The sequence below is a fragment of the Prinia subflava genome, chromosome 3 (genome assembly GCF_021018805.1).
Source record: "Prinia subflava isolate CZ2003 ecotype Zambia chromosome 3, Cam_Psub_1.2, whole genome shotgun sequence".
NCBI lineage: Eukaryota > Metazoa > Chordata > Aves > Passeriformes > Cisticolidae > Prinia > Prinia subflava.
In genome coordinates, this window is record NC_086249.1 from 40,533,140 (window position 1) to 40,561,069 (window position 27,930).

At 34.4% G+C, this 27,930-nt stretch overlaps 1 protein-coding gene across 2 annotated transcripts in view; it reads left to right on the plus strand.

Annotated features, from left to right (window-relative positions):
* Positions 1-27,930, plus strand: part of NBEA (neurobeachin) — a 458,593-nt gene that overhangs the window by 79,902 nt on the left and 350,761 nt on the right. For both annotated transcript variants that reach the window (XM_063394796.1, XM_063394797.1), the window contains exons 3-8: positions 5,886-5,986; positions 6,237-6,332; positions 8,656-8,777; positions 15,196-15,322; positions 21,756-21,875; positions 26,833-26,979. In XM_063394796.1, the coding sequence (XP_063250866.1) occupies positions 5,886-5,986; positions 6,237-6,332; positions 8,656-8,777; positions 15,196-15,322; positions 21,756-21,875; positions 26,833-26,979 (713 nt within the window). The remainder of the gene's footprint in view (positions 1-5,885; positions 5,987-6,236; positions 6,333-8,655; positions 8,778-15,195; positions 15,323-21,755; positions 21,876-26,832; positions 26,980-27,930) is intronic.

Sequence of the window (27,930 nt, forward strand, 5' to 3'; positions counted from 1 at the left end):
ATATTCTTAGTTTGAAATCTTTGTAGATACATTGTGTAGAATAACTGGTTGTTAATTCATTTGAGAAGATATTGTTTTCATAGTGGTAAAAAAATCGAAACAATTAAAAACAGTATATTAGACTTTTTAACTACAAGGCAATATTTTAGTTTTTATATACATTGATAATTTTTAATCATGATGTTTGAATTGCTAGATCCATTTTAAACTTAACCTCATCTGACAGCATAACAGATTTTATTTATAGGTTTGAATGCTGGACATATCGATTATATCAAACAATCATTCCATAATGGATTTCTGTGTTTCCTTTCATATATTTTCATTCTTTACATTTGTGGTGGAAGTAATTCTTAATTCTCATATAACTTTTGACTGATTGTAGGATACATATATTGTGAGGCATTTTTGAAAGATTTCAGAGGTTTACCTTTCACAATTCTAATATTTTGTTGATGAGCTGGTTCCTGACACATATACAGGTTTTGTGGAACAGTAAACTAGCAAGGATTTCAGACAAGAAGCAAGAAGATGATAACAGTAGGATGAAAACTGGATTACTGAGGAATGATTTTTTCCTTGTCCTTTTTTTTAAGTATAAATGCATTTGTAATATTAAGTATTTAGAAAAGCTACATTCTGTTTTTCAAAGCAAGTCATAAACAATATCTTGTTTAGAAATGTATCTCTAAATGCCAAAGTTATAACTGTTATGCTAAATACTGTGCAGTAAAATTCAGACTGGAGTATAAAAGACCAATAGATTCATAAATGATGTTTTTCACCAAATAAGTTTTGTTTTACAGTATTTATAGGTATGGTATGTCAGAATAGTGTAAGGGTAAAGATACTTTTTAATTCTGTGTTAAATATAACACATTATATGATGAGAACAAAAATTTCTGTCCTAAAATTTTTTGGAGTTTTACTCATGGAAATAATGTTTTTGCATGAGTAATCACACCAACAAAATTTGTCCAATTTAAGCTCCCATAAGAAGTACTTGTTTATGTGGCAGACAAGACTGTAATGGTACCTCCGTAAAAGTAGGTTTTGGTTTTTTTTAACTGCCTATCGAACTGTAGAAGTCAGAAACCAAGAGCATAGGATCTGGATTTTAGGAGCATTTGGGAATTGAAAAATCACTCTGAATTCAGAGATATTAATATAAGCCAGGGGTAGTAGATTAGAAAAAAAACCAAAAACAAAACAACAACAACAAAACCCCCAAAAAACCCCAAAAAACAAAACAACAACAACAAAAAAAAACCCCACAAAAATCCCCCCCAAAAAACTAATGGCTCTTCTACCTCAATAACCATTTTTCTGGAGTGGTCACAGAAAGAGACTTTCTACTGAAAAAAAACTTGAGTAAGCTTGTTCTTTGGTACGCTTACATAAATGAAGAGAGCACATATTTAATTTAAAATCAAAACTGGAAATTGGAATTCTGATGACATTTTAGCTTTGCTGTGTGTTTCCAGTTATTTGAGTATTCATCTATTTATCATGAGCAGGGATTGAACAGAATCGCACATCCTAGGGTTTTTCTCTTATAACTATAAATAGATGAACTTTTGGAGAGGTTTTTTTTTAGCAAGACACGGAAGCAGCAAAATTGATCACTTTACAGAAATCAAGAGATAAAAGCAAGCACCTTAGTCTGCTTTTACAAGTGATAATATTGGTAATAAGTCAGAAGTAACAAAAAAGTTCATGTAACAGCTATTTTGATATTAGGCAAAACCAGTGGCAACTAATGCGGTATCTGTGTTCCCTAACATCCTATGCAGATGCTGAGGTCATAATTGTAGAATTTTTTTTGTCTCAAATATTTATATGAACTTCCCAAAGCCAGGTAATAAAGTAAGAAATTTTGTGTTAAAAGGGTTTTTAATATTAAAGGGAGGATGTTTTGAACAAGAACTGTGTTAATTTTGACTTCTAAGTAGTACCACTTTTTTCCCCAAACAGTTGCTAATAGTCTGTCAGACCAATGTTTTGAAATTGGCTTTTATCATCTGTGAAGGTACAGGTTTTCTGGAATTTTTTTTTTGTAATTTGCTTCTCTGGGAGTTGCTTGTTTGTTTTTAGGTCATCTCACTTGTTCCTTTTGCAAAACATTTTCATTAGACCTAGATAGGATTTAAATAGACAAGACAGTCAATAATGTCTGTTTTATGTTCTGACAGTATACTTTCAGGACCAGTCTAAGCCTGAAGCCACTCTTCTCTGATTTTATGATAGTAAGACAGCAGCAAATAAATATGTACCCAAGCTTTTGCTTTTTCTGTCTGTTTAGATGAAGACTCTCAGATCCATGAGGTTCTGAGTACTTAAAATATCTAACTTCATGTGATTTTACAGATTCTGTGGTGTAGAGAAAAAGTTTAATTGCTTTGAAAGTCTCAATGGCAATCCAAATGGGCTCAATCTGCTTTCCAGAAGCATCACCTTTCAAAAAAATCTTTGTACCGTGACAATCTGCTATACTAATATAGGGAATGGTCAGCCATTTTATCAATAGTTAAAGGGAAAATATTTTCCTAGATGATTAGTGCTTTTATTATTTTTTTTAACAGCTGCACAGGATCTTCCTTGAGGGACTCACTTTTTGCAGTTCTCTGTTTCCACATGATGAGTAGTGAAGCAGATCATCAGCTCTGAGGGACCCTTTGGGGTAGTGTGTCTGTGGTCCCATCTGAGAGGTCTGAACAATGGATGAGGAAGCAGCCTGAACTCATAGAGAGGAGCTGTGTCTCACCTAAATCCCATTTTTTTCCCCCACAGTTCTGTTGTGGTGATGTAGGGAATTGTCCTAAAAACTTCTGGGACTGAATTCTTAAGCACTGAAACAGCTCACAGTTTTCAAAGCAATGGTGTTGGGTTTTGACTGCTCTGTCATTAGTGGGCTGTTAACAAGCTTTCCTCCTTCAACTCATTCCATGAGAAAAACTGCAAAATTATCACATTCTCTATTTATAATCTGAAAATAAATTAATTTACATCACCAAAAAGAGTTAAAATTCCCAATTTAATGGCCATGTAGTATCAGGAGGTTAAAGAGGCATTAGGATGTTTCCTGAAGTTTTCTTTCCATTGTTATTTAATATGTCTTCCAAATTTAATGCAGACCCTTCATTTTGATATGTGTGCATTGACACTTGAAAGACAGGCAGGCATTTTTCTATTATATTTTCATATTAAGTAACTGAATTAAGCATTCCTTCAAGGTTGCTGGTTCATTTATAGATTATATGAAAACTGCTTAATACAAAAGTATTCAGAAGGTGCCATTAATAGAAATCAGAAATGTATTAAAAATGAGAAACTACCTGTTTTCCCCTTCTGGACTTAATATTATTATATATAATCTTGTTTCTGAAATGAGATCATGGATTCTAGTTATATATGTAATCTTATTTGATATAAAAAGAAATATTGAAAAAATCCAGTTGTAGTATGCTTTCTGACCTTTGTCCATTTATAGATGGATTAGTAGGGTTTATAAACCAGATGGGACTGACTCCTTTATAAGATTTCTAATAAGTATGAATAAAGTTATGTAATAATTATTTTTAAATCCTTATATTGAGACAAGAAACAAACCTTCTTTACAAGAGTTTATAGAAATACCTTTAAATAGCCCTAAGTGCTTCAACTTCCACCGATGTTGTTTGTTTCTTTGCTTGTTACCAACTGGGCTTCAATCTTCCAGGTCATTATTTTACCCAGGGTTACATAATTAGGGAGCTTATGTTTGTTTCTCTCCATCAATGTTTAATTCATTACTTATAAATATGTATCTCTAATGCCTGTGGGTTATCCACATCTTCAGCAGAAATAAGAATTTTTCTCTGCCATAAGGTAGGGGGCTGTAACAATGAAACAATGCAGCACATGTTCAGTGATTTTTAAAACTTGCCAATCATTTCTGTGTTTGACTGTATTAATTGGCACTTTTTTCCTCTGTGTTACAAGATTTTTTTTTTAATGGTGTTCTGATTTTCACCAGACAGCTTTGCTTCTACACATTTTTTTCTCTGTAAAGGAAGCAAGTTCCTTGATCTGAAAAGAAAGCTGAAACTACAAAATAGGATTTGGGATATTCTCAGCCAAAGATTGGTGTTCAATTGTGCTTATTTCTTGTTCTGAGTGTTCAGTGTGACTGTTGCCAGTTTCTGATCATGTGCAAGCTGTGCCAGCTTCACACTGCAGGCAGGAGACTACAGTGAAGGGGGCAGGTACTGGGGGAGCTGAGTCATAGAATTCACCACCATGAAAGACAAGGCATTTAGTTTTCTTAGGTGTGTTTTGTTTTCCGAATTCTGTCACAAATGTATGTGACACTCTTTTTAAAGGAAAGATTAAAGAAGTGTGGCAGGGTGGGTAAAATTCTATACTTGAAGATTAGGACTGTATTCTGAATTTATGGTGAAAATGTCTGCCAAGTTGCAATACTTTTCTTTTGCCTTTCCTGATATGCAATTTCACTTACCAAACACTTTACTATGTCTTTTTGAAATTGAATGTTATTTCATACTTCACACATACCTATTGCTTGCTAAGGATCAGAGGCTGGTTTCATTGTGGAAAAGGCTAAATAAATATTAATGCTCAAACCCACATATATATGGATTTGCAAAGAGAAAATCTGTTTTAAAACAAAATATGAATATGAAATGACTTTGGAAAGAAATATTTCTCCTGAAAACTATTCTTTATCAGCCTCTATAAGAGTCATCCTTTCATGAATGAAAAAGAATTACATGCAGTCCTACAAATAAAATATAAACTTATTTGTATAAAGTTGTATCTCCTACAAGTTTTAGGAGGGGGGTGGGGGAATTCTGTGATTGTTGAACAGGTTGGAAAAGTATGATAATCCTGATTTTGTTGTGTCATAGCTCTTTTGTTTTGAAAACTCTGGACTTCACTGCTTGATCTTTGAACTAAATTCTTACGCCTCATCTGTGAATATGAGCAAATTGGTTTACCTCCTGCTAGAGGAAGTTGTATTTCTCATTAGTCTGCTTTATTCCAGAAAAAAATGTGGAGAATAAGGAAAGATAACAGTTTCTTAAAATAAGATTCTGGGGTTTTAAATAAAAATTCAATCACTATCAGTAATTTTAAACCTTATTGTCTCTGAAATGAAGACTGTTTAATGTTCTTACTGTAAAAGTTTATGGGTTTTGAGATGTTGTAATGAAGGCTGTGTTCCATTAATGTTTTAGCAATTTTCATCTGTTCTTTTTCTTGTGCTCTTTAATTATTTTCTTGCTATGATTTTTGTTTATTTTCCTTTTTTGTTGTTGTTGTTTAGCTATTGTTTGGTTTGATTGCTGAGTTTTTATTTGATTGGTATCGTGGAGTTTTTGTTGGCTTGCACTTTTTTTGCAGAGGCCAGAGGGGAGGTATTGTTTCTTTTATTTTCCCCTGGCCTTTCATTACAGTAAAGATCAGAAGCATTATCACTGTAGGAAAAATGGGGGAATGGTACAAATTATAGTATAAAATACTGGGTTTAAGTTATTGGAAAGGATCTTATAGATCAAAACTTTTTGAAAAATGCTAACGTCATGGGAAAGAACAAACTCTCATCAGGAAAATATACAGCAGGAAGGACAAGTTTATAATGTGTGATGCATGTTGTGAAATGGGAAGAATTAATGCTCCATAAATCTTTTTTCAATAAATAAGCTTTTTCAAAGTGTGATGCAAAATTTAACATGAAATCTCTTGTAAAACGTTCAATACAAGTAAGCTGGACTTTAGAATATGTGAATACATTTACTTTTAAAGGTGTTAATTTTCTCAGCTTTTTTTGTGTGTATCAAAGCAATGAAATTCAGAGTTCAGAATAACTTTATTTTCCTTTGAAGATCTCCTAGTTGATATGTTGGGGGTTCTTGCCAGCTACAGCATCACTGTCAAGGAGTTGAAGCTTTTGTTCAGCATGCTTCGAGGCGAAAATGGAATCTGGGTAAGCTGTGATCAGATAAAGCATTAAGTGTCATTACATTAGAGCCTGAAGTTAACATAAATTGTCTCTTGGGACATATAAACTTGAATTTATTTTCTCATGTTGACTGGACATATGTTCAAGAAGTATTTTTGCTAACTACTTTAGAGATAATTTGCTCTGTTGTTTGAAAACTGTCCACTTTCCATTGTAGCCTAGAGAGTACAAAAATGGTTGTATTGACTTCTGTGCAATTTTCTTCTTTTCACAGCCAAGACATGCAGTTAAATTATTATCAGTCCTTAATCAGATGCCGCAGAGACATGGGCCTGATACCTTTTTCAACTTCCCAGGCTGTAGTGCTGCAGTAAGTTTTCAACCAAAATACTACAATTTCAGGAACAAATAAAAAGCTCCTCATTTGCATTTCCCTTCATTGGGTTTCAGAAATCCTTGGAAAGGAAACGAGAGGGGAAATACATGTTTGAGTAGTGTAAACATTGCCTTCCACAGACTTACAAGGTAGCTGTGTTGTTGAGAAGTTGCACTTGTGTGGATGGAATATCAAGCAGTAGATTTTGTTCTGGGGAAGTTACTGTGAAAGAGAAACTTGAAAATTCCAAAGAACAGTGTTATTTTATTAGAATAATGTAATCAATAAAGGAAAGAGTTGAGGAAAATCAAGCTATGAATTTGTCCATATCATCACAGTTTACAGTGATTGCTTAGTCATAAATTTTAATATAAAATTTTCATTTTGTCTGAATTCCATCGGCTGTTTCCTTTCCAACAAGGCAGTGGAGATAATTTACAATAGTGAAATTGTATTGCCTTTCATACCTTCCCAAGTAGATATTCTCTCTTCCATTCACTGCATGTACTTTAAAAAAAAAAAACCCTACAAATAAATTAAATTGTTGTATATGGATTTATAGATTATTGAGAGAGTAATACAAATGGTTAATAATGGGAAATAGAAATCTTAGGTACACTTCCATTCTGCAGTGGCATAGTCTCAGGTAGAATGTGGAGTCTTCCAACAGAAAATAATCCTGAGGTTCCTGTTTTCTCATGCCAGTGCATGAAGGCTGCTCTACCTGCATTTCATCCATCAATGGCACTGATCATTTTCTTGAAGCCCAAACCATTATGTTGATTCCTTGTGACCAGACTTGTCAGTGTGGCAGATTGCACCAGAGAAGTAAACTGGCTGAAAATCGCTGTTTTATGCCTGGGTTATTTTTTGCTAGATTACTTCTTTGATCTTGTTGGATATCAAGCCTTATGTGTCAGCAAAATGCATAGAGGGTGGATTGTGTAAAGAATTAATTACTAAGTTTTGAAAGGGGAAAGTTTCATTATCTCCTGCTAAATTAAAACCACAGTTAACCTGTCTTGCAGATGCATGCAGCAGCAAGACAGCTGTTGCAGAATATCAGTGTTTACAGTGACACATACTGGTTTGACATTTCTGGGCTTCGGAGGCAAATGCTGATGCAATTTATCTCTTAATTTCTTATCATAAGTTAAAAAAAGGTTTTGCAGGAGAAGAGTTTCAAATATTCTTTCCTGTCCAAAGGTGTGCATCAGTATCAGGAGTTCTTGATTGGTGAATCAATCTTCTCTTGTTTGGATCCTTCTTGGATCTTGTTTCAAAAACTACTCATGATTGACTCCACACCTGTAAACCAAGAAATATGAGTTTCAAATTTGCACTTCTTTATTAGTACATGTTGGATTACACGATGAAATTTTGGAGAGGTTACATCCTCTGAAGTGGACCATGGGCAGAAATTTAAGAAAAAACCAAAAAACAAATCACTTCATTAGAAGAAAGAGACTGGACAGGATCTAGTTCACTTGCACTGAGCTCACTTTCATGTGTGATGCGCAATGTTGACATGAGACAGAAGAAACAGCATAACTTTTAATCAGCATGGTAAATACCAGGTTGGCCCTCTTTAAAGTTCAGTGCATGCTCCTTGGGATATCCAGGACTTCAGGGGCAGTATAAAGGAGCCATGAGTCCACTGAACTGGTCTATGGATATGCTGCTGGGAGCTGCTTCATTTTCCCAGCTGCAGGGCTCTTCCCAGTACTGTATTACATCTCTGCCAGTCTGTGCAGGTGGCATGTTAGTCACTCCAGTTGGAGGACACCTTGTGCTGGTGGTAGTACTGCTCCCAGGTGTTGTTCCCATTTGCCATCAAGCACCTCTACTGCTTCAGGCAGGAAACTGCCTCTCAGGAAGCAGGAGCCGTATCCCAAAGGTGTTCCTTGAAATGTTTAGCTTTAGTTTTAACAACGAATCTCAATTTTATTATCTGTTGATTAATTTGATTTTGTATTTAAGATTATTGATGAGATTAATAATTATTAAAAGCTGAATTTATAGTTTAATTTCTGCAGAAGTAATTTTTCTACTTCTCTTATTATTGCCCATTCACAAATTTAATTTTGTGTCCTCTATTGATAGAATTTATGTAGTTAAAAGTTGAAGTATTTTAAAATAGGTAGAAAGTAATGCATTCACTCAGAAGCATTATTTAAAGGGTTTTTTCTGTATTTCATATTTGAAAGTTAAAGCAGATCTACAGATAGAATGACACAGGATTTTAGAAAGGCATTACTTTTAACAGTATTTCTCAAAAAACTAATTATTTGTTTCTTTTTTATTTTCCTCCTTCCAGGCAATTGCATTGCCTCCTATTGCTAAGTGGCCTTATCAAAATGGGTTTACTCTTAACACCTGGTTTCGTATGGATCCACTAAACAATATCAATGTAGATAAGGATAAACCCTATCTCTATTGGTAAGTAGCTTATAATGCTGCAGTTATGGTTTGTTCTGGCTTCCTAACAACAGTTAATCTTTATCATTCTTTCTAGTTCCTGACATGCTTTCCCCCTGCCCCTGCCAAATATCTGCAGATTTTAATGTTCTCACTGTATACAAACTCTTATAAAACCATCTGTCCTTTTTGCTTTGCAATCGATAAATCCGTGGATTCAAGACATGTGCCTTGTAGATAAACCATAAAATCTAGTGTTGTGGTTTCTTTAGGAATTCTAAAATATATTATTTCTTAGAGCTTTAAATGGAGAATGTTGCCCTATTTTCTGTTTGGTGGTAAAGATTCGCAGCTGATGTCAGTACTACAGAATAAATCTGTTCAACTCAGAATGCAGTTTGCACATTAACTAAAGGTAATAGAAAGTAGATGAATGAATATAAAAATGGCTTGCTGATCACCGGTTCCCCAAAAATGTGAATATTTAATGTGAGTATAATGCACATAAAAGGAACTGAATATACACTCTCAGAAGGAAATCGTGGAATATGTTGAGTTGGAAGGGTCTCATCAGGATCATTGAGTCTAACTCAGCCCTGCACAGCACCATCCCCATCACACCATATGCCAAACATTTCCTGAACTTGATCAGGCTCAGTGCTGTGACCACTTCCCTGGGGAGCCTGTTCCAATGCACAACTACCCCCTGAGTGACAAACCTTTTCCTAATATCCAACCTAAACTTTCCTTTACACAACTTCAGGCCATTCCCTCGGGTCCTGTCACTGGTCACCAGAGACTTCAGATCAGTGCCTGCCCCTCCTCTTCCCCTCACAAGGAACTTGTAGCTGCAATGAGGTGTCCCCTCAGTCTCCTCCAGGCTGAACAGACCAAGTGACTTCAGCTGTTGCTCATACAGCTTCCCCTCCAGACCCTTGGCCATTCTCATGGCCCTCCTTCAGACACTCTCCAATAGTTTAATGTATTTCTAGTATTTTGGTGCCCAGAACTGCCCCCAGCACTGGAGGTGAGGCTGCCCCGGCTCAGAGCAGAGGGGACAATCCCCTCCCTTGCCCGGCTGGCCATGCTGTGCCTGGTGCACCCCAGGGCACTGCTGACTCATATTTGACTTGCCACCCACCAGGACCCCCAGGTCCATTTCCAAGGCACTGCTTCCCAACATCTCATTTCCCACTCTGTTTGTCCATCCAGGATTTCCCCATTCCAGGCGCAGAGTCCAGCACATGCCCTTCTTGAACTTCATATGCTTGGTGATTGCCCAGTCCTCTTATCTGTCGGAGTCTCTCCGCAGGGCCTCCTTGTCTTCAAATGGGTCAACAGCTCCTCCCAGTTTTCTACTACCATGTGCAAACTTGCTTTTATCGCTTCCAGTCCTGCTTCCAAGTCTAAGGTGTAGCCCTGGAGACTTCACTGTGACAGGAGCAATGCAAATTATTATTTTTACATAATAGATTAAACCAAGCTTGATTTAATAATTTAAAATAGGAAAAATATCCACCTGAACTTTACACAGGTTTCAGACTTTGCCACATGAAAGCTTGTGTCACACACAACCACTACCAAGAGAAAGATACCAAAGCAAATGTTTATTTTCTTCAAATGTGCTTTTTTGGTCACATAATATCTTTTTCAGTTGAAGTAGGTGAAAAATGTGTTTTATAAATTACTCAAGGCTTTAAGTGAGTCCAGTGCCTTTGTGGTGTGAGACAGTTACATCAGCTCAACCACGATGTGAGAACTGATTCTTAAAACTGGATAAGGGAAGCAAAGAAATGCTTTCACATTTGCCAAATGCAGTTCTGTTATTTGGGACATGGTAAACCCTGCTTCAAGAACTGTAAGCCAGGATGGTTTTTTCTAAAAAAAAAAAAAAAAAAAAAAAAAAAAATTAATTCTCTCTAAGGAAGATGTTGGGCAGCTGTTGACAGTCTATTTACACTTGTGTATTGGAACAGTGTAGTAACTGTCTTACCAAATATAAACTGTGTGTGACAATCCTGGAAGAAAATTAGAAGTCTGGCTTTTTTGCATGACTAATAAATAACAACAAGGAAGACCAGTAAAATTCAAAGAGTAAGGTTCAGAAATCTGCAGCAGAAATTCTGGTATAAGCCAACCACCATAAAATCCATTTCCATTGCTCTAGCTGAAAGAGTTAATGTGATCTTTTTAAGAACAGTCTGAACAAACAGAGACGATAAAGGTGATGTGATCCCTTCCTGAAGTCTTGGCAAAAACATTACTGGAATGTCATCTACAGTTAAGAATTACCACTTCTTTTAAGAGATCATGGGAAAAACTGGTATTATTCAGAAAACACTTGGGAGTGAACTGTCCCTTGAAAAACACATTTTGTAATGAGTAATTTTCTTTTAATCTGAGATCCAGTGGGTAGACTGCAAAATAGGAAAATTCAGACATTTAGATACACAATAATATGACCACTATCACAATTATAAGACATAGCTATAATAACAATAATTACATCCATCATAGTTTAATAGATTTTTGGAAATTCTTTAAAAATAAGGTATAGATTCCTTGTTATAAGGACACTGCAAATTTAGATATTTAGGGCTAACCTTAAGCATGCTCAGCTGGGAAGTTTCCATCTTCTAAACACTTTATTGTTCCTGCTAAAAAAGGGGATAGGTGACATAATTATTAAGTAAGGCTTATAATTAGGTATGATCAGTCCAGATGCTGAGATGGATTTTGGGGGGGAGGGGGGGGTTGAGTGTTGGTTTTTTTAAATCTTTTAAGAGGTGTTTTTTTTTAGATTATGTATCAGGTTCTGTAAAACAATTAGAAGGTGAACTGAGGCTGAATTGTCATAATTGGTTTTTGTTAATAAAACATTCCAAGTGCTTCCACAAGCATTAAATGGAAGAATGGCTAAAATTTCTGAAAGTGCATTCTACATCTTAATTTTACAGATGTAGAGACTGGGAAGAAAGAAAAGAAAAACCCAACCCAAAATCAAGCTGTCTAGTAGCTTCAGACCTTCTCTAGGGCTTATGAAAATAGAGATAATGCAGAACAGTTGCAAAAGCGTATAGTGGAATTCCAAAGTTAGTAGAAAGCAAATTTCACCCACACCTTTCAGGCAAGAATGAATTAATATTTTTTTAATACTGGTACTATGATCATATGTTAAATTGCTCCTAAAATCCTGAGCTAAAGAAACTGGAATCCCTAAAGAGTTCCACTGGTGGATGGAAGAATGCTCTCTTGCTATGGAAGTGTAATAACATTCAGTAGCTGCTTTGAGAAACTGGCTAAAATGAAACATAATTATAAAGATTATATGAACAAACTGTAGTAAAATTGTATTCCAGCTGCAATGGGAAATAATTTAAGGCTCATAAAACCATGTGGCTGTTGATGGTACTGCTCTTGTTGTCTCCATGCATTTTATCTTTGGATGTGGCAAGTTCTGCACATGTAGGCCATTGGTAAGAGAATTTCTTTGCAATGTCCTAGAGACCAGTCCTAGCCTACGTTACTCTTGGCAAGAAAGAAAATGGCAAGATTAATATTATATAGTATTGTGTTGAGGTAAACAGAAAACATTTGAGTTCTCAGTTTCTTAACTACTGTTGTATTAGAACGTTAATTAATTTGGAGGAAATAAAATTGAAATCTTTGCTAAGTTTCATGTTTATAAAATCGTTCATTCTATTCCAAGGCAAAGAGCTCTGCTAAGAAATTAGCCGTATTTTCATTATTTCATTGCTTTCTCATGTTTGTGTGCTGAACTCCAGGAAGTTGCACACATAAGGACAGCTCAGTGTTTAAAATTTTAGGAATAGTCTGATTTGACCATGGAAATGGTCAATGGAAATGGAAATAAAATCATATTCAATAAAATTGAATGGAAATAAAATCATCCCAGCAATCAGCAAGGATAGGAAAGGGAAAAAAATTAAAGATGTGGACATTTCTTCAAAAGATATTCTTTATTTCAAAATGCTTTCTCTAGCACTTGATCAAAGTAGTAGGATGCATTTTACACAGTGATAATAATGTTTTATCAGGTAAAAACCTGATGATATTTACAATGGTTGGCTGCTGGTAATTTAAGAGAAATTATTATATTTGACATCTCTAAGCAAATAATACAACATGTCAGAATGTAGTATTATTTTAATATCCTTCAGAATGACATTCTGTTAAATGAAACCATTTTAGACTGTAAAGATGACTTACATTGCTGAGAAACAGATTTGGCATTATGACAGTTGTAGTTACCTTCTGAAAAGTTCTTTGAGTGGCATAAGGCCCTAAGGTGATAAATCAAAGTCTCAAACTATCTCACAACACATTCAATTGCTCTTTTTGTAAGGGCTGTATTTTAAGCTTTTTAAGGTTGATTTTATTGCTCCAAATTCAGCGCTGTGGTCATGCAGGTTGTGTAAATGGGCAATGTGTATGTGAGTGATATTCTTCCATGGAGCTGTTCACTGCTCCTTTCATTGAGGGGCTTAGCTGCCTATGGGGTCATTGTGGAAGCCAGATCGTTGGCATGATCCAGGTTAAAAATAGTCTTCAAAAGATGCAATAGAATGGCAGTGTTATAAAGTGTTTTCACTGTTGAAGTCAGTGGTAATGGACAGCATGTAATATTTCCCTTCCTTCTTAGGTTATATCTTAGGTTTACATAGAGAGGAAATTTTACATTAAAGAAGCAGGTTTTTCTCTTTTTTCAAAGAGAGTTCTATGGAAGCCCTTATTAAAGGCAGTGGCAGGGAATAATGCTCCTTTTCAGCACAGCAGCTTAAGGGGAGAGAGAACTGTGTACAGTGTAGAGAAGCAGATGAATGAATGAGGAAGACAAAGCTTGAATTTGGGAAAAAAATATTATATACTATATATAATTCAAGACTGGAGTAGGAACTTCAGTGGATGGATTCATTAGGGTGTAGAAAAATAATCTTTAGGTGTTATTACGCGTGTTCGGTTTACTTTGTTCTTTAAATTAAATAAAACTATTCTAATTCATTGCAACAAATGTGACTTTCTAGAATTTGAGCATTTGAATTGCTCTTTTTAACCTCCTTTAAAAATGCCCTCATAGGAGATGAGTGTTTAAGTGATCTACCTTGATCACCTCAGGTTATGATTGCAACCTATTTTGTAAAGAGTTTGTTTTTTTCATAAGGTCATGATTTATCAACTATTTTTTTGGGTTGGGTTTTTCTTTTCTTTCCTCCCACTGAGCAAAGAGGAAAATCTGATTCTCTTCTTAAATAATGCACACATATTGATTTAACTGTAAGTTTCTCAAGATGGGATAGGTTCCACAAATATACAATTTTTTTCCATATTAAAATCAAGATTGTATATGTGTAGTAGGGTAGACTAAAAATATTCTATTTCAGCAGCTATTTAGGAAGAGGAAATTTGGACTTAGTGTTTGCAAATTACTTCCATTTCTTAATATTCCTAGGAAAAAAACTAGTAAAAGTGAAGAAAATATTGCAACAAAGAAAACAATTTAAAGCATTATTACTGTAATAGCAAAATTATTTTATAAGTTAGTTACATTAAGAGAATGCAAAAGTATTCACTAGTGATCTACAGGACTTTGTACAAATGCTCAAAATTAGTAGTTGTCTTTTTTTCTTATATTTGCAAAGCTTCATTTCAGAATTCATAGATGACATTTACCATCTAGAATTTGTATTTCAGCCATTGGTTATTTAATTAAAGAAAAGTCTAAAGTTGTTTACAGTGTGCTCCATATTATTGATAACAAATTGCTCTTCATTGTACTTAGCTTTTCAGAAGTTATTAAGCAGCATAGCTGTAGATATGTACTTGCTTTTTTTAAATTGTTCTGTGAACGTCATTCATGAACTTTTACCAGTTACCTTTGCAAAGTGTTTAAGAAGTCCAGAATTGCTCTTTAAAATGCTTTTGTTTTCAAATATGAGTGGAGAAATGTATGAGCTCTCTGCATTATCTGTCTTTATGATATTTGTCACTAGAAAGCTTGAAAATCCTTTTTAAGCTTACTTTCTTAAAATTGCAGTCCTTTATTCATTTGACAAATGAATAAATACACAACTCAGATGAATGAAACTTCATATATATCATTAGCATAATTTATTCACATCTTGAAAAATTATTCTTGTGCATGGTAATTATTTAAGAAACTGAGGGTGAAACATGATAGGTGTAATATTTACTATCTTGGATTTTAGAAAAAAAAAAAATTATTGATTTTTAAAATGTAGCCTGGAATCAATTAAGTGAAGGTGAGTAGCTCCCCCAAAAGAATGGTGGAAGAAAATTAAATTCACCATTCTGGGTGCATTTTTTTTTCTTTTTGTGTCAGTTTAAAGTAGTATTTAGACCTTTTTATAATAAAATAATTCCCCTTTTCCCAATTTCATTCATAATTCTCTCTTCTCAGTTTCCGCACTAGCAAAGGTGTTGGGTATTCTGCTCATTTTGTTGGCAACTGCTTGATAGTTACATCGTTGAAGTCAAAAGGCAAAGGTTTCCAGCACTGTGTGAAGTACGACTTTCAGCCACGCAAGGTAAGAAAAGTGGTACTTGCAGTAAAGAATAGCACTGAAGATGTGACCATGTGTTCCTGGGAGGAGGGCCAAAATCCCTTTAGTGCCGTAGTGTTAATCATAATTTCTCGTTTACAAGGAACTGCTCTAGTGTTCGTGCAATGTTACAGTTCAGAATCAATTCAAGAAAATGTAGTATTTTATAATGTAACACTTGCGTAAAGTCAGCTTGCTTTTCAAAACCACTGCTTAATTGACTTCAGATAGAGAAGAATTTTGAGTATTTGTAAAATGGCTACATTTCATGACTTAAATGTCATCATTCTGTTTCTGAAAATCCTGTACTTGGTAACTTTGTTGCCAAGCTCTTGAAAATTTTTGCTGGCAATGCTAGAGTTTCATTATCTGATGCTGTATGATATAAGGCTCTGAACTTTCTTCTGTTTCAGTGCTTTTTTAAAGATTTCTCATTTTTCGTAGTAGATCTTGATTAGATCTCTAAATCATTTTAGTGTTCATTTCTACTCTGTGCCTAGTAGTCCTAGCGGAACCATGATTTGGTGGGCTTCAGGTGGTTGACTGAAGCATTGACTTTTCTGTACACCAAGCATTGTGTGTTTGTCACTGATATCAGTCCTGTGTATATTTTGTTCATTGCTTTTTTTATAGGCTTAAGATTTGTATATTGAATTTCAGTGCTTGATTTTTTTTTTTTTTTTTTTTTTGAGAAACCAATCTCTTAGGGAGGGAATGCCATTGTTCACCCATCAACTTAATGTTCCACTATTTCTCTTGGTGTGTATTTGTGGTTCAAAATCACCGATTCTAATTTTGTCATGTAGCTTTGAGGTCCCTTGTGGTTTTCTTAAAACAAAGTAATGTCTTTCTCTAGTATATCACTCAGGGTTGTGTAAAGCTTTATAAACACATATCTGCTGAGTCTACTGGAGTGAATCAATTCTTTTTTTCATGTTTTTCCAATTTTATAGCCAGAAAAGTATTTTGATGACAGTTCAATTTCCATTTAAAGTAGCACATCTGAATCTAGGAACAAATGTAATTTTTAACTTTTGAATTATGTTATTGTTAATCAGCTTTTGGGATCTAGCTGAACTTTACTTGTTGATGAGGAAGTAGTCTTTCATATTTCAGCAAGATATGCTTTTGGTAATTTTTAATACGAATGAGTAGTTTTCTTTGTGCCAGCTCTGGAAAATTTTAGCTTTTGCTGTTGCTACTCAAAATAACTAATTCTGAAATACTGGTACCTGGGTATCTCTTTATATGAATACCAGTTTCAAATCAAAATCAGCTGATCTGCTGGATTACATAAAAATATAATGCCCATATTAGTTTTACATGTCCCAAAGTTCATTCTTCATACACTTTGGGTCATATGTCAGACTTAGATATTATTTTAAATAATTATTTTAGAATATATTTTTGAGCTGTTTAATATATGTTTTTCCATTATTAACTTGTGTTCACATGCATGTGTTAAAGTACATAATGCGTAGTGGAAGAAATAAAACCTGTCAAATATAATTCCTGGCCCTAACAAGTCAAAATTTATCCTGTTTAACATGCAAATTGATTTTCTTCATGTTGTTTAGATTTGACATTGGTTTCACTGTACAATATTTGAATGTGTAGATTACATTCAAAAAATGTGTACTCATTTATAAAGCAGCTGACTGTCCTAATGCTAACTTGAGAAGTGTGATTTTTGCCATCAAATGTACCATTCCATAGACATTTGCTTACAGACACAGGCATTTAAGCAGTAGATTTTGTCAGAAGCGTCATGCTCAAACTTCTGAAGAATGTGGTATGAGGTTTTTTTTCCAATTTTTTTTGTTGAATCACAGTAAAGTAATAGATTCAAGTCATTTGGTCAAAAGCTTTATGTAGGCAGATCAGAGCTGCTTTGTTCACGTGAAGATCTTCCTGCTGTCATGTGACACCATTCACAGTATAATGTGTAACCTTAATTTATAGCTTTAGAATGTGCTGAGTGGTTACTTTAGGTCTCAATTTGTGTATTTCGTAATATTGTAAAAGCGAGAATTTATAAAAATACATGGAGAAATTCAGTTGTCAAATTATCAAATAGAAAATATGGGTGTAGTATAATAGCCTCACATCTCAGCAGAGCTAAACTAGCTTTGGCAATGTTATGTTTAATATGTCTATACTGCTTTTTTCAGACTCCAAGTTGAAGTTTTTACATAAGTAACCCCCAGTGTTTTTGCTCCCTTGAGTTTGAGCTGCAGTTTACAGTTTACATTTCTTGTAAAACTGTAACAGGAAAGCAGTGTAGTCAAGAGCAAACAGCTCTTTTTTTGTATGTGTGTGTGTATGTTTCTAATCCTGAACACCTTGACTAACTGTAGCAGAGACAGAAGTGAGTTCCACATCTGGAAATCCTTAGTGTGTGATTCCTCATCTCTCTGATTGTACTGTCCTGTGGAGTAGGAATATGACTTAGTGACAGCAACTGGTGACTAAGCTTGACAGGTTTCAGCAGTAAACAAAAAATGCATAGTGAAGGGTCTTTTACTACTATCTAAGGAAGCTGTTGTTACAACAGAGAGAGAGGTGGCTTTTGTGCATTTTTGAGAAAATAATAAGGGGAAGGAAACTGCAAGATAAATGTGAAAGAAAATTGTGTTTCTGACTTTGAATATTAGGGGGGAAAAGAGTATTTTTTCAACTAAAAGTTGAAGAAAAGTTTTGTATGATGTCATACAACTTGGTTTGATTCATTGTGTTAGTAGTAAAGCACTGCCTTTCCTTCTTGAAAAAAGGGTTTGCTAGTGCTAGAGAAATTGCCTAAATGCAGAAATACGAGACTGTGAGCAAATACACTGTTAATCACAAAATCCAACAGACTATTTAAAAGCTCCTTACAATGTACCTGAGCATAGATCAATAGCAATGTACAGACTACTCTTACTAAAATGAGATTCTTCAGGAAGTCGAGGTTGAATCCATATGAGGAATACTTAGAAAAGTACAACTTATAGAAAATCTTATGCAAAATTATTAGACATTTTTTCCTTTTCAGAGGGCCAATTAGATGACTGAGGCTTAATAGAACCCTTGAAGAATATATTAACATGGCAAAAAAGCTAAAGTATTTCATTCCATCATTGTTTATGAGTAAATGGGTATGAGTCAGAGGAAGTGTCTCAAATTTAAATGTCAATAGAAGGATTATAGAAATGTATGCAAGACATGGTAATTAATTCCCAGAACCTTAGAGCAGGCACCCCTTAGTTCCAAAGAAAATTGAATTCTAAATTGGTTGAACTTTCAATTGGGGTATATAATTTTTTTTCCCCCCAAATGAATTCTAGATGGAAAATAATACAGTTTTTAGAAAAATGTATTTTTTTATATTTACAGTTAAATATTATCACATTTGATTTCTTTGCCATCAAATTGTGATAGAAGCTAGGAAAATGTAAAGGATTAGGAAACACAGATAAATGTATCTGGGACAAAGCAATGCTCTGCTGCACTGGAATTTTTTCTCCTGTTTCCATTGAATTATTTTAAAGATTCTCACTTAGCATAAGAACAGATTTTTGAGCCAGTTGATATACACTATGTGGATTTTTGAAGACCTTTAGTCTTTTATACTCATCTGAAAGCCTTAAAAAACCTACGTTATTATGTGATAAGAGAATTATATTCATTAAAATACAGTGATGGAAGGATATGAATCAAGTGAGCAAGCAGAAATCTCAGAAGAACTTTTATTTTCCTGTTGCTAAGAATGCATCATTGGCTTGGTGGAGTTTGTCATCCTCTGTCTAGGAATTAGCTTTGAATACCTGTATTACTGTTTTTGTCTAGATTGATAGTGAAAAAATGCGAGACAAAGAATAAGCCATTTTTTAATACTTGAACGCTTTCCTGGCTAAAAAGAAATTGCCACTGAAGATGTAAATTTAGTTAATTCAAGGGTAGGAGGACAAAAAGCAGTATTTTACTGATTTACTTATGGTAGTGAGCTAGGATGGACTGTGTGCATGTGTGTGTATGCATGTGTATTCAAGAAGATCAGAGCTGGGGAGTTGTTTTAGAACTTGCCTTGTGGTTCAGAGTAACAGACATAGGTCGTGCTCTGACACAGCAGTAATGATAAAGGTTCAGAAAAGTTGCATGAAAGAAAGGAGGCTTGAACTAAAAGAAGCTTCATGTGCATGTGTGAGGGGTTAACATGGAGGGGAAAAAAAATATAAGAAGTAGTTTATATAGTTTCCCTAAAGTTTAATGTGAACACCAAAGCTCTCCCAAGATAGCATTGCTCATTTTAGTTCCTTGTAGGCTCTGTGGACAGTGTTTCAACAAAAGTAATGAATTATTTGTTTCCGAATGAATGAGTCATCTATTAAGCTTTAGCTTCACACAGAGACAGTCTTGCAAATTTGTATGTTTTCAGAAATGGTTTTGAAGCCTTTTGAAAGAAAAATCACAGACAGAAGATCATTACATAAAACCTCGGGCTTATGGGTTGTCAGCTGATTTCTGCTATAAAAGTGTCATACCAGAAATATAAATAAATACACAAAAGGCACAACTTTGAACAGTACCAGCGTAAGGAAGGCCTGCTGTTGGGATGGAAATTTTTAAAATCAGCACCACTTGGTGAAAATTAGTGGTAAATCAACCACTGAAGGAATGAGAACATGGGATATTTTCCTGAGATTTATATTAGGTTGTGTGGAGCTTTGGAAAAGAAGTAATGATGAAAGGAAAACTCTAGTCATGTGGTTTGTACTTAGTTTCTGATTAACAGTTGCATGTATAGACATTGAGTTATGAATATTTTGTTGAATTTATGATGGATGTTCCTCCCTTAAATAGAGTCTGATTACAAAATGGGAAACAAAATTTGCTTAGTGAATTTTGAGTTAGGTTTTTGGGAGGGTTTTTTTGAGCTTGACTGTGACTCACAAAAATAACTTTTTTCATGGTTCCTTGGGAAAAAAAAACAAAATAGAGTTTCCATACCTGACTTCAGAAGCCAAAGCTGGAGCAGTACTTCTTTGTTCCAGTATTGCCCAATTAATCTGTTTGCCTGGAAACACAGGAGATAAAATACTCTAAAGTATCTTTGTAGGATCAGCAGCATTTTTCTGCCTTCTCTTAGCTTTACCTTTAAAGGAGGGAAAAATGAAAAAATATTTTTTAGTACTTGGAAAAAAATGTGTAAAAATATGTGTTCTTGTATCTATAGCTTTTGTAGACTTCTAACAGAATACAGCTCAGTTAGATGATTACTGTAATGCTTATTGTCAAAGTGTATTTTGCTGCATGCTGTTTTGTTTGTAATTCTGTGTTTTGTCTAATTTTAAAATCAACATGTGAAAACATCTACTTTTATTTTCTCTGACAAAGACACAGAATTTTTATGTTAGTGGGCTCTGTATCTACTTATCCCAGCTCAGGAAGAGAGTCAACAAGCCCCAAGAGTTGCAGAAGTTCTCTACTTTGGAAAAAAGGGACTTATCTGAACATGGAAACCAAAATATAATAATTGAAAAAGATACCAAGAACGGAATGATGATGAAAATGTCAATTAATATTACAAATTATTAGAATACAAAAGGCTATTTTTAAGATGAGCTGACATTTTCACACAGTCAATTAGAGAGATGTGTTGAGACCATCTGGTCTCTGTGCCTGTTTGAAAAAGGGACACCTAGATCAAGTTGCTCAGGATTTTGTCCAGTTATGTTTCCACTGTGTCCAAGTAAGAAGACTCCAGAGTTCTTCTTGAATTTATTTGTCAAGGACATAATGATTTCTGTTAAACAAATTATGGGAAGGATCACCATAGTAGTATGTGGAAGCACTAAATTACAGTGGCTTTTCTGTTTGATTATTTAATGCATTTTTTCTGATATAGCAGTTGTCTAAAAATTGGTGCAATGCTAAAGAATGTAGGAAAAATATCAAAGCAAACAATCAGGATGACATCTTATCCTGGGCTGTAAGATTTGCTTTTGTGATTTTTTTTTTCTATTTATTTAATAATTGCTGACACACAGCAGTGATGGAAAGACAGAGGTTGTGTGATATGAATTTGTTAAGTAAGAGCACATAGCTCTGTATTTCCTATCAAAACTCAGTTGTGTTTTTTTTTTTTTTTTTTACAGAATAGTGTTGAAATTCAATTGTACTGTTGAAATTAAATTGTAGGTATGCATTTTTTCCTCTAATCCCATAAGGCAGTGCAGGTAGGTACATCATTACATTTAGGCACCATTCTATTTACTGGACTTGAAGTCCCACTCACTTGAATTTGAATTCTACGTGTTTAGAAGGATTCATCTTTTTGTGTAAGTGTATGGGATTGGGCACTCGATTTTTTAATGCCATTCATTAACTTTGTTTTATAGCACAATCTGCCCCTGTGTGCTGATTTTTCATGTCTTTGCAGTGGTACATGATAAGCATTGTACACATCTACAACCGGTGGAGAAACAGTGAGATTCGCTGCTACGTGAATGGTCAGCTGGTGTCCTATGGGGACATGGCCTGGCACGTCAACACAAATGATGTAAGATTTTATCGCTTTTCCTTTCACCTTTCATTTTAAGGTTAATTCGAAAAGAAAAAAAAGTGTAACTTTTTTCCTCAAGATCTTTGTAAATTTCATTTTTAAATGTCTTTTATTCTTACTTATTCATCTACTTAATAAAATGTAATATTATTGACTTTTTTTTTATATATGTGCTGTCTTTCTGTACCTTTGACTTTGGAACATTTGAGAGCCTAGACCTAATGAAGCAGCAAATATTGCTCTTTCTGGATCAAAGTTCTGGCTGCGGAAAGTAGACAAAATTATTTTCTTGTGCTTTGCCTTCAGCTAAATCTGTGATAGAATTTCAGAGGTCCTTGATTCATCAACTTGCTATGCTTTTGTTATTTTTTATTTAAAATATGGTCTCATTTCTTTCTGACTGCTATAGGGGATAAAGAAGCCTTAGGGAAATGAGCTGTCTTTTGCTAAATTCTACAGGCAAAATAGGATTTGAAAGGGAAAGTTTAAATATTGCATGTTAATTAAAGTAGAGCTCTGCCTTCTAAAAGTTCAGATTTCTGTTCTCTGGGTTTTGTGGTAGCATTTCTACTTGCAAGAAAAGGCTAGACTTTCAGTTTTTGCAGAGCATGGTTTCTCCCTGGTAATATAAATATTTTTATGCTAGGTGAAATGTAATGACTGAAAAGCCAACTGAGGTCTCAGAGGATCTGGTCTGGATTATTGGTTATATCATGTGGGGATCTGTAAACCTTAATGACAAATGCTTAGCAGGAAGAGCTGCTCCTTCTGTTTGTATTTTCTTCACTGCATTCGTTTTCTCCTTTCTCATGCAACAAAAGTACAATCTTTTCTTAAGGTGAAAATGGTTTTCCAAGCTTTAGATATTTTGATGTAAGACTTAAATATGTGCTAAGGTTTTATTTTGTCCACTGGATAATAGTCTAAGCTATGAAAGACACTAGTTATCCTTAGCTCTCCATTTTTTAATAACAAAAATCTGTTTTGTCAATAGTAGGAAGTAGAATAGAAAGATGAAGAAATTCAGGAAAGCTGTATGAATGCATATGTGTAAAATGCATAAAAGGGAAAATAGTGGAGTGTGTACATAGGCTTCTAACTATTTTGCATTATCTAGGAAGAGAATCTCTTGTTTTAGCTGTATTAGAACTTTCTTGCTTCATATAAAGTTTGAGTTGTTAGAAGTATTCCCTTGAAAAGTCTTGAGCAATTATCCAGCTTATTTGTTTACATCTACCCTCATACTCTTACACTTGGGAATAACTAGTCTTCTGCAAGATGTCAATAAAATACCTTTACCATAATAGTTTTGGGGGAAAAGAAAACATTGCTTAAGTCAGCCAATCATTCTTCTTTCTTTGCATCCCATGTTGAGCATTAGTATTTATATAGTTTATACTGATAGGTTTAACGATTTGTGAAAATAGTGAAAACAGAAAGGGTCAGGAGCTGCATATTGTTGACTAAGTGCCTCTGACTTTTCAGTCTTTTTTATGGATGAATATTGTAAGATAATCAAGATTGAGTGTTAAAAACACTAAATGTACTGATGACAAGATTTTTTGTTTGCTCACTGTGTCAGATCTACCACTGAACAATATGCATTATGATTAAACATATATTTAGACTAGTAAAAGTTTCATTACATTTATATTATTGAGTTTAAAATTAAGGAACTGAATTGAATATAGTTTTTTAAGTCTAGGTTTTGTCTTGGTAGAGATAGTGAATTTATTTCATTTTATTTTCAGAGTGATCTCACATTACCATTCTCTAATATTTTTGTGCAAGCTTTTTCATTATCTGAAACTTATCTCTTGTATCCCAGCAAGAACTGTAGAAAACCTCAGTCTACCATTTTCATGTGTAGCCTGGGAGACATGGAAATAAAGACAGAGGGGGCAAAAACAGTGATACTCTAAAAAAATGGTTATTTTGTCATTTATTTTTAATTATTTTTTCCTTGTATTTCTTAGAAATCATTCTTATTTATACGAGGCCATGAATTTACTGGGTTCTTAACTACTTCTGTAATCTGGCTAGGCAGATATAGGATATTACATGATGTACTCATTACGTGTTCAGACCTGCATTCTTCACAAATATATGTTGAACTAAGAGATATGTTTTCCTTTTTTTGAACCTCCATATACTAAATATTTGCAGTATCTTTCATCCGAATGTCAGAAGAAGATGAAAATTTGGATGAAGAAGGGGAAGACATTATAAGCTTCTTTGTATTCACTCATTCTATTTTGAATGCTACTGGTACTCTGTTTTCATAGGGCCATTTTTGGTTCCAAATTCATTACTACTATTTAATGAAATATAAAAACCATAACAGTGCCAATATTTATTGTTTTCATGTCCTGTACAACATAGCATGGCTAGTGATAAAGGACTCATTGAGTTTATATTCCAAGGGGTAAATATAGCTGGGGATTTTGGCAAAAAGGTGAAGTGACATGCATGGCAAGGTGTAACAGAACCACATGTGTGCAGCCACAGTAATGGTCAGCTCCATAGGCCTTGTAGGGTTAATTGTTTATAAGATATCAAATGCACTTTGAGATGGAAGTTAAATTGAAGAGTTTGACACTTACAGCTGGTATGATTAGGAATTGGCTTCAGTTGTGGGAAGTGACAAAAGAAACAGAACTTCTCTTCAAGGTGTAGAGTGTGGGAATGTGGAGGTTTGGTGGAAGATTTTATTCAGATGGATGAAGATGAATTGATGATGTTTTGACATTTTTCATAGAACTTTGCATTTCTGTTGTAGAATAAGGAAGCTGTAGAAGGATCTAAAAAGTTTACTCAAGTGATGAAGAGCCAACGCATTGATAGTATGAGTAACACTTGCACTGTATTTGAAAAAGGCTTACAATTATCAAGATGACTGAGGATGAAGTTTAGTCCTTAAATAACAAGGTCCATAAGTCTGAAGAGTTTAATTTTTTTTTATTTAAATAAAATAGGATGTTTTGGGCCAAGGGACTGAGTGAAGTAGATCTGTCAATCACTTCATCTTGGAGTTATTGATCTCATACTACCAAGGGTGTACGAAAATAGGCAAAGAAACTTGGTGTCTGTCAGGTTTAAAATTGTGGAAATATGAGATAGTTGGAGGAAGATCAAATGAACTATTAATACTGGGTGCTGATTTCTAAATAAATAAATTAATTAATAACTCAGGTTAACAGATTGCTTAGCATCTGGAACAGAAGTGGATAAAATTATCTGGAAATCAGGAGTTAGTCCTCCCCTCCAATTAAAAATAATGGAAACACAAATGATGTAAGAATGAAGTGCAAGAAATGGGAAAATGTAAAGTAAGAAGAATGAAAAAAAGACAGAAAAGGAAGTTACTTGAGGCTAACAAACCTAGATCTTAAGTATAATTAAAACTCAGAATCTGTTGAGAGCTACAATAGCTGTTGTACAATTAATGCTTACTCGAGGAAACCAGGAAAATACCCTTATAATAGGCAAGAATGTAGTCTCAGAATATTTAAGTATCAACTAGGAAAACAGTGGCATCAGTACCTTGGACATGTTCCTCAAATAACGATTGAAAATGGCAATTGCTCAGCATTAATTGATGTAACACTTTGTGACAGTAATGGCACAGTGTCAGGAAAGCCTTCAAGGCTAAGCAGGGCTTGAATGAAGTAACTGAAAATTTTTATAAAGTTTTGCCATTAGGTTTACCAGGAGTCAAAGGGGTCTGATTAACTCATCTTTTGCACTGTACATCCTGGATATGACTTTATGAATCAATTTTAGTGTAGGGTTTTTGCCAGAAGTTTTTTTAAATTTTGTCAAAATTGCTTAAAATAATAGAAATTCCAAGGGGAAAAAAAAAAGTAAATCAAAAGAGGATAAATGAAATACAAAATCCTGGATACTTCTTGCCTCGTCTGTTCTTAAAGCTGATCTCCAGATCTTTGCCTGTCCTTAGACCTGAGTCCCCTTTTCCTTGTTAACAGCCTATCCACCTAGATCAGTTGCTGTAACAGTTCACCATATTTGATTTCATTCCCTAGACTGACAAAAGTTTTCCTTACAGCAAAACTCAGCAGTTAAGCCAGATGAAAAAGCAGGTTTCCTAATGCAGATTGTACTGGTTTGCTGATTCAGCTCAAAGAGTGGTGCAAGATCCTTGTTTCCATTCAATAAAGTACATGTGACTCAAGGAGCTGCAAGAATAACCTTCAAAGATCCTTGATCTTCCTGTTGTTCTTTGTGCTTCATCATGCTTTTTGGTTTCTCGGGTCTTTGTTCTAGACAGGTTTTTTGGAAGTACCTGAAAATTTTAAGCAAATACTTGCAAAATAGCCCCAAAAATCACTTCTAATCGGAAATAATGTGACTGATGGAGAAGAGCAGAAGGGAGGAATAGTTTTTGGAAAGTCATGGAAAATAACTCTTGGGAGTATAGAAGAAGGCAGAAGATGATTTAAGGTCAAACCAAATCATTATAGGCTGTGGTCAGAGAGGGACACTGTGTAACAGATGTAAATTAGAAAAATCTGTATTTGTTTCTTTTTTTTTCCTTCTAGAGTTGTTTAGCTGTATTTGCACAACAGTGAAAGAAGGCATTTCATCATGTGTTCTTGTGTATTAGCAGTAGGAGTTCTGAGTACAGTTAAAGGGAAGTTCAAGTGTCATATTCCTAGAAGGCAATAGGGGGGATTATTTGTTCTATTCTTGTACTATTTTAATTTTCTCTGTTGTATGTTGACCAATTAATAGAAAACAAATCTTAGCAGCCGGTCATATTGACCTCTAAAATAATTAATGCTACAGTATTCAAAATTAAGTTATTCACCACAGGGTGGTAATAAAAGATTGAGAATGGTTGCTTTATAATTTTAATTCCAGCCTCCCTTTGTTTGTGGCTTTAGTAGCTGTGTATTAATATTATTTCATTATTAACTGCCTCTTTCTGATACAGAGCTATGATAAATGTTTTCTTGGATCTTCGGAGACTGCTGATGCAAATAGAGTGTTCTGTGGCCAGCTTGGAGCAGTATATGTATTCACTGAAGCACTCAACCCAGCACAGATTTTTGCAATACATCAGTTAGGACCTGGATATAAGGTAATACCAGATCTTAAGAAGCATAAAACTGGAAAAAGAAAATGATTGAGAGATATAGTTGGAAGATTTGTGAAGCATGTGAATAGTACTCCTAGAATCACGTAGATTTTTTCATTTGATTTGTTTCCAGCAACAGAAGACCATTTTGTCAAGTATCCTAACTAACCCTATTTTCCTACCATCTTTTTAAAAGATGAAAGCTTTTTTTAAAGCATAGCTGTAATATGTTTGTGTGTGAAAATTACTATAGATCATAATCAGATTAGAGAAATTTTGTATTTGGTTCACTAACTACCAGAGAAATAACTTTCTTCTCTACTGCTTTTGCTTAAAAATCTGTTTAATCTGTTAAGGCAGATTAAAATTCAACAAGGCGTAATAAGTCAATTCTGTTCAAATGCATGGTTTCAGATAGTCCTGTTAAAGTAAAAGTTGAGCTTTTTACTCACACTGTGTCACTGACATTGAGGGGACAGATTGGACAAATTAGTGGTGCCTGCATAAACTTGGATCTCCAGTCAGCTATGTCTTGGAATGGCTGTGTATTGTATTATTTCATCAAGAAAAACAACACAGATAGATACTTCACAAAAATCTGCAGAAACTCCTTAGTGGATAATGCTTGAAAATTAATCTAACCCTAGATAAACAAAAGTGAATTTCAGTTTATGCTGTCAGTTATTCCAAGTGGGTTTTTTTTCTAATTTTTGAAATTTGTGGTTTCATCCAAAGTAGACTTTGAGTTTTTCAATATATATTGCATACTCTGAAAATAAAAACTTTTAAAAGCCGTAAGTAGAAATCAACATTTAAATTAACAATAGTATTAATTTAGTGTATGGAAAATGCATACTCCTAATCATTTGATTATAGCTAGCACTAGAATGACAGAGGCAAGTTGGAAATATCTTTTATGGTATGTATCTATGCAGTTTAAATAACCATGTATAT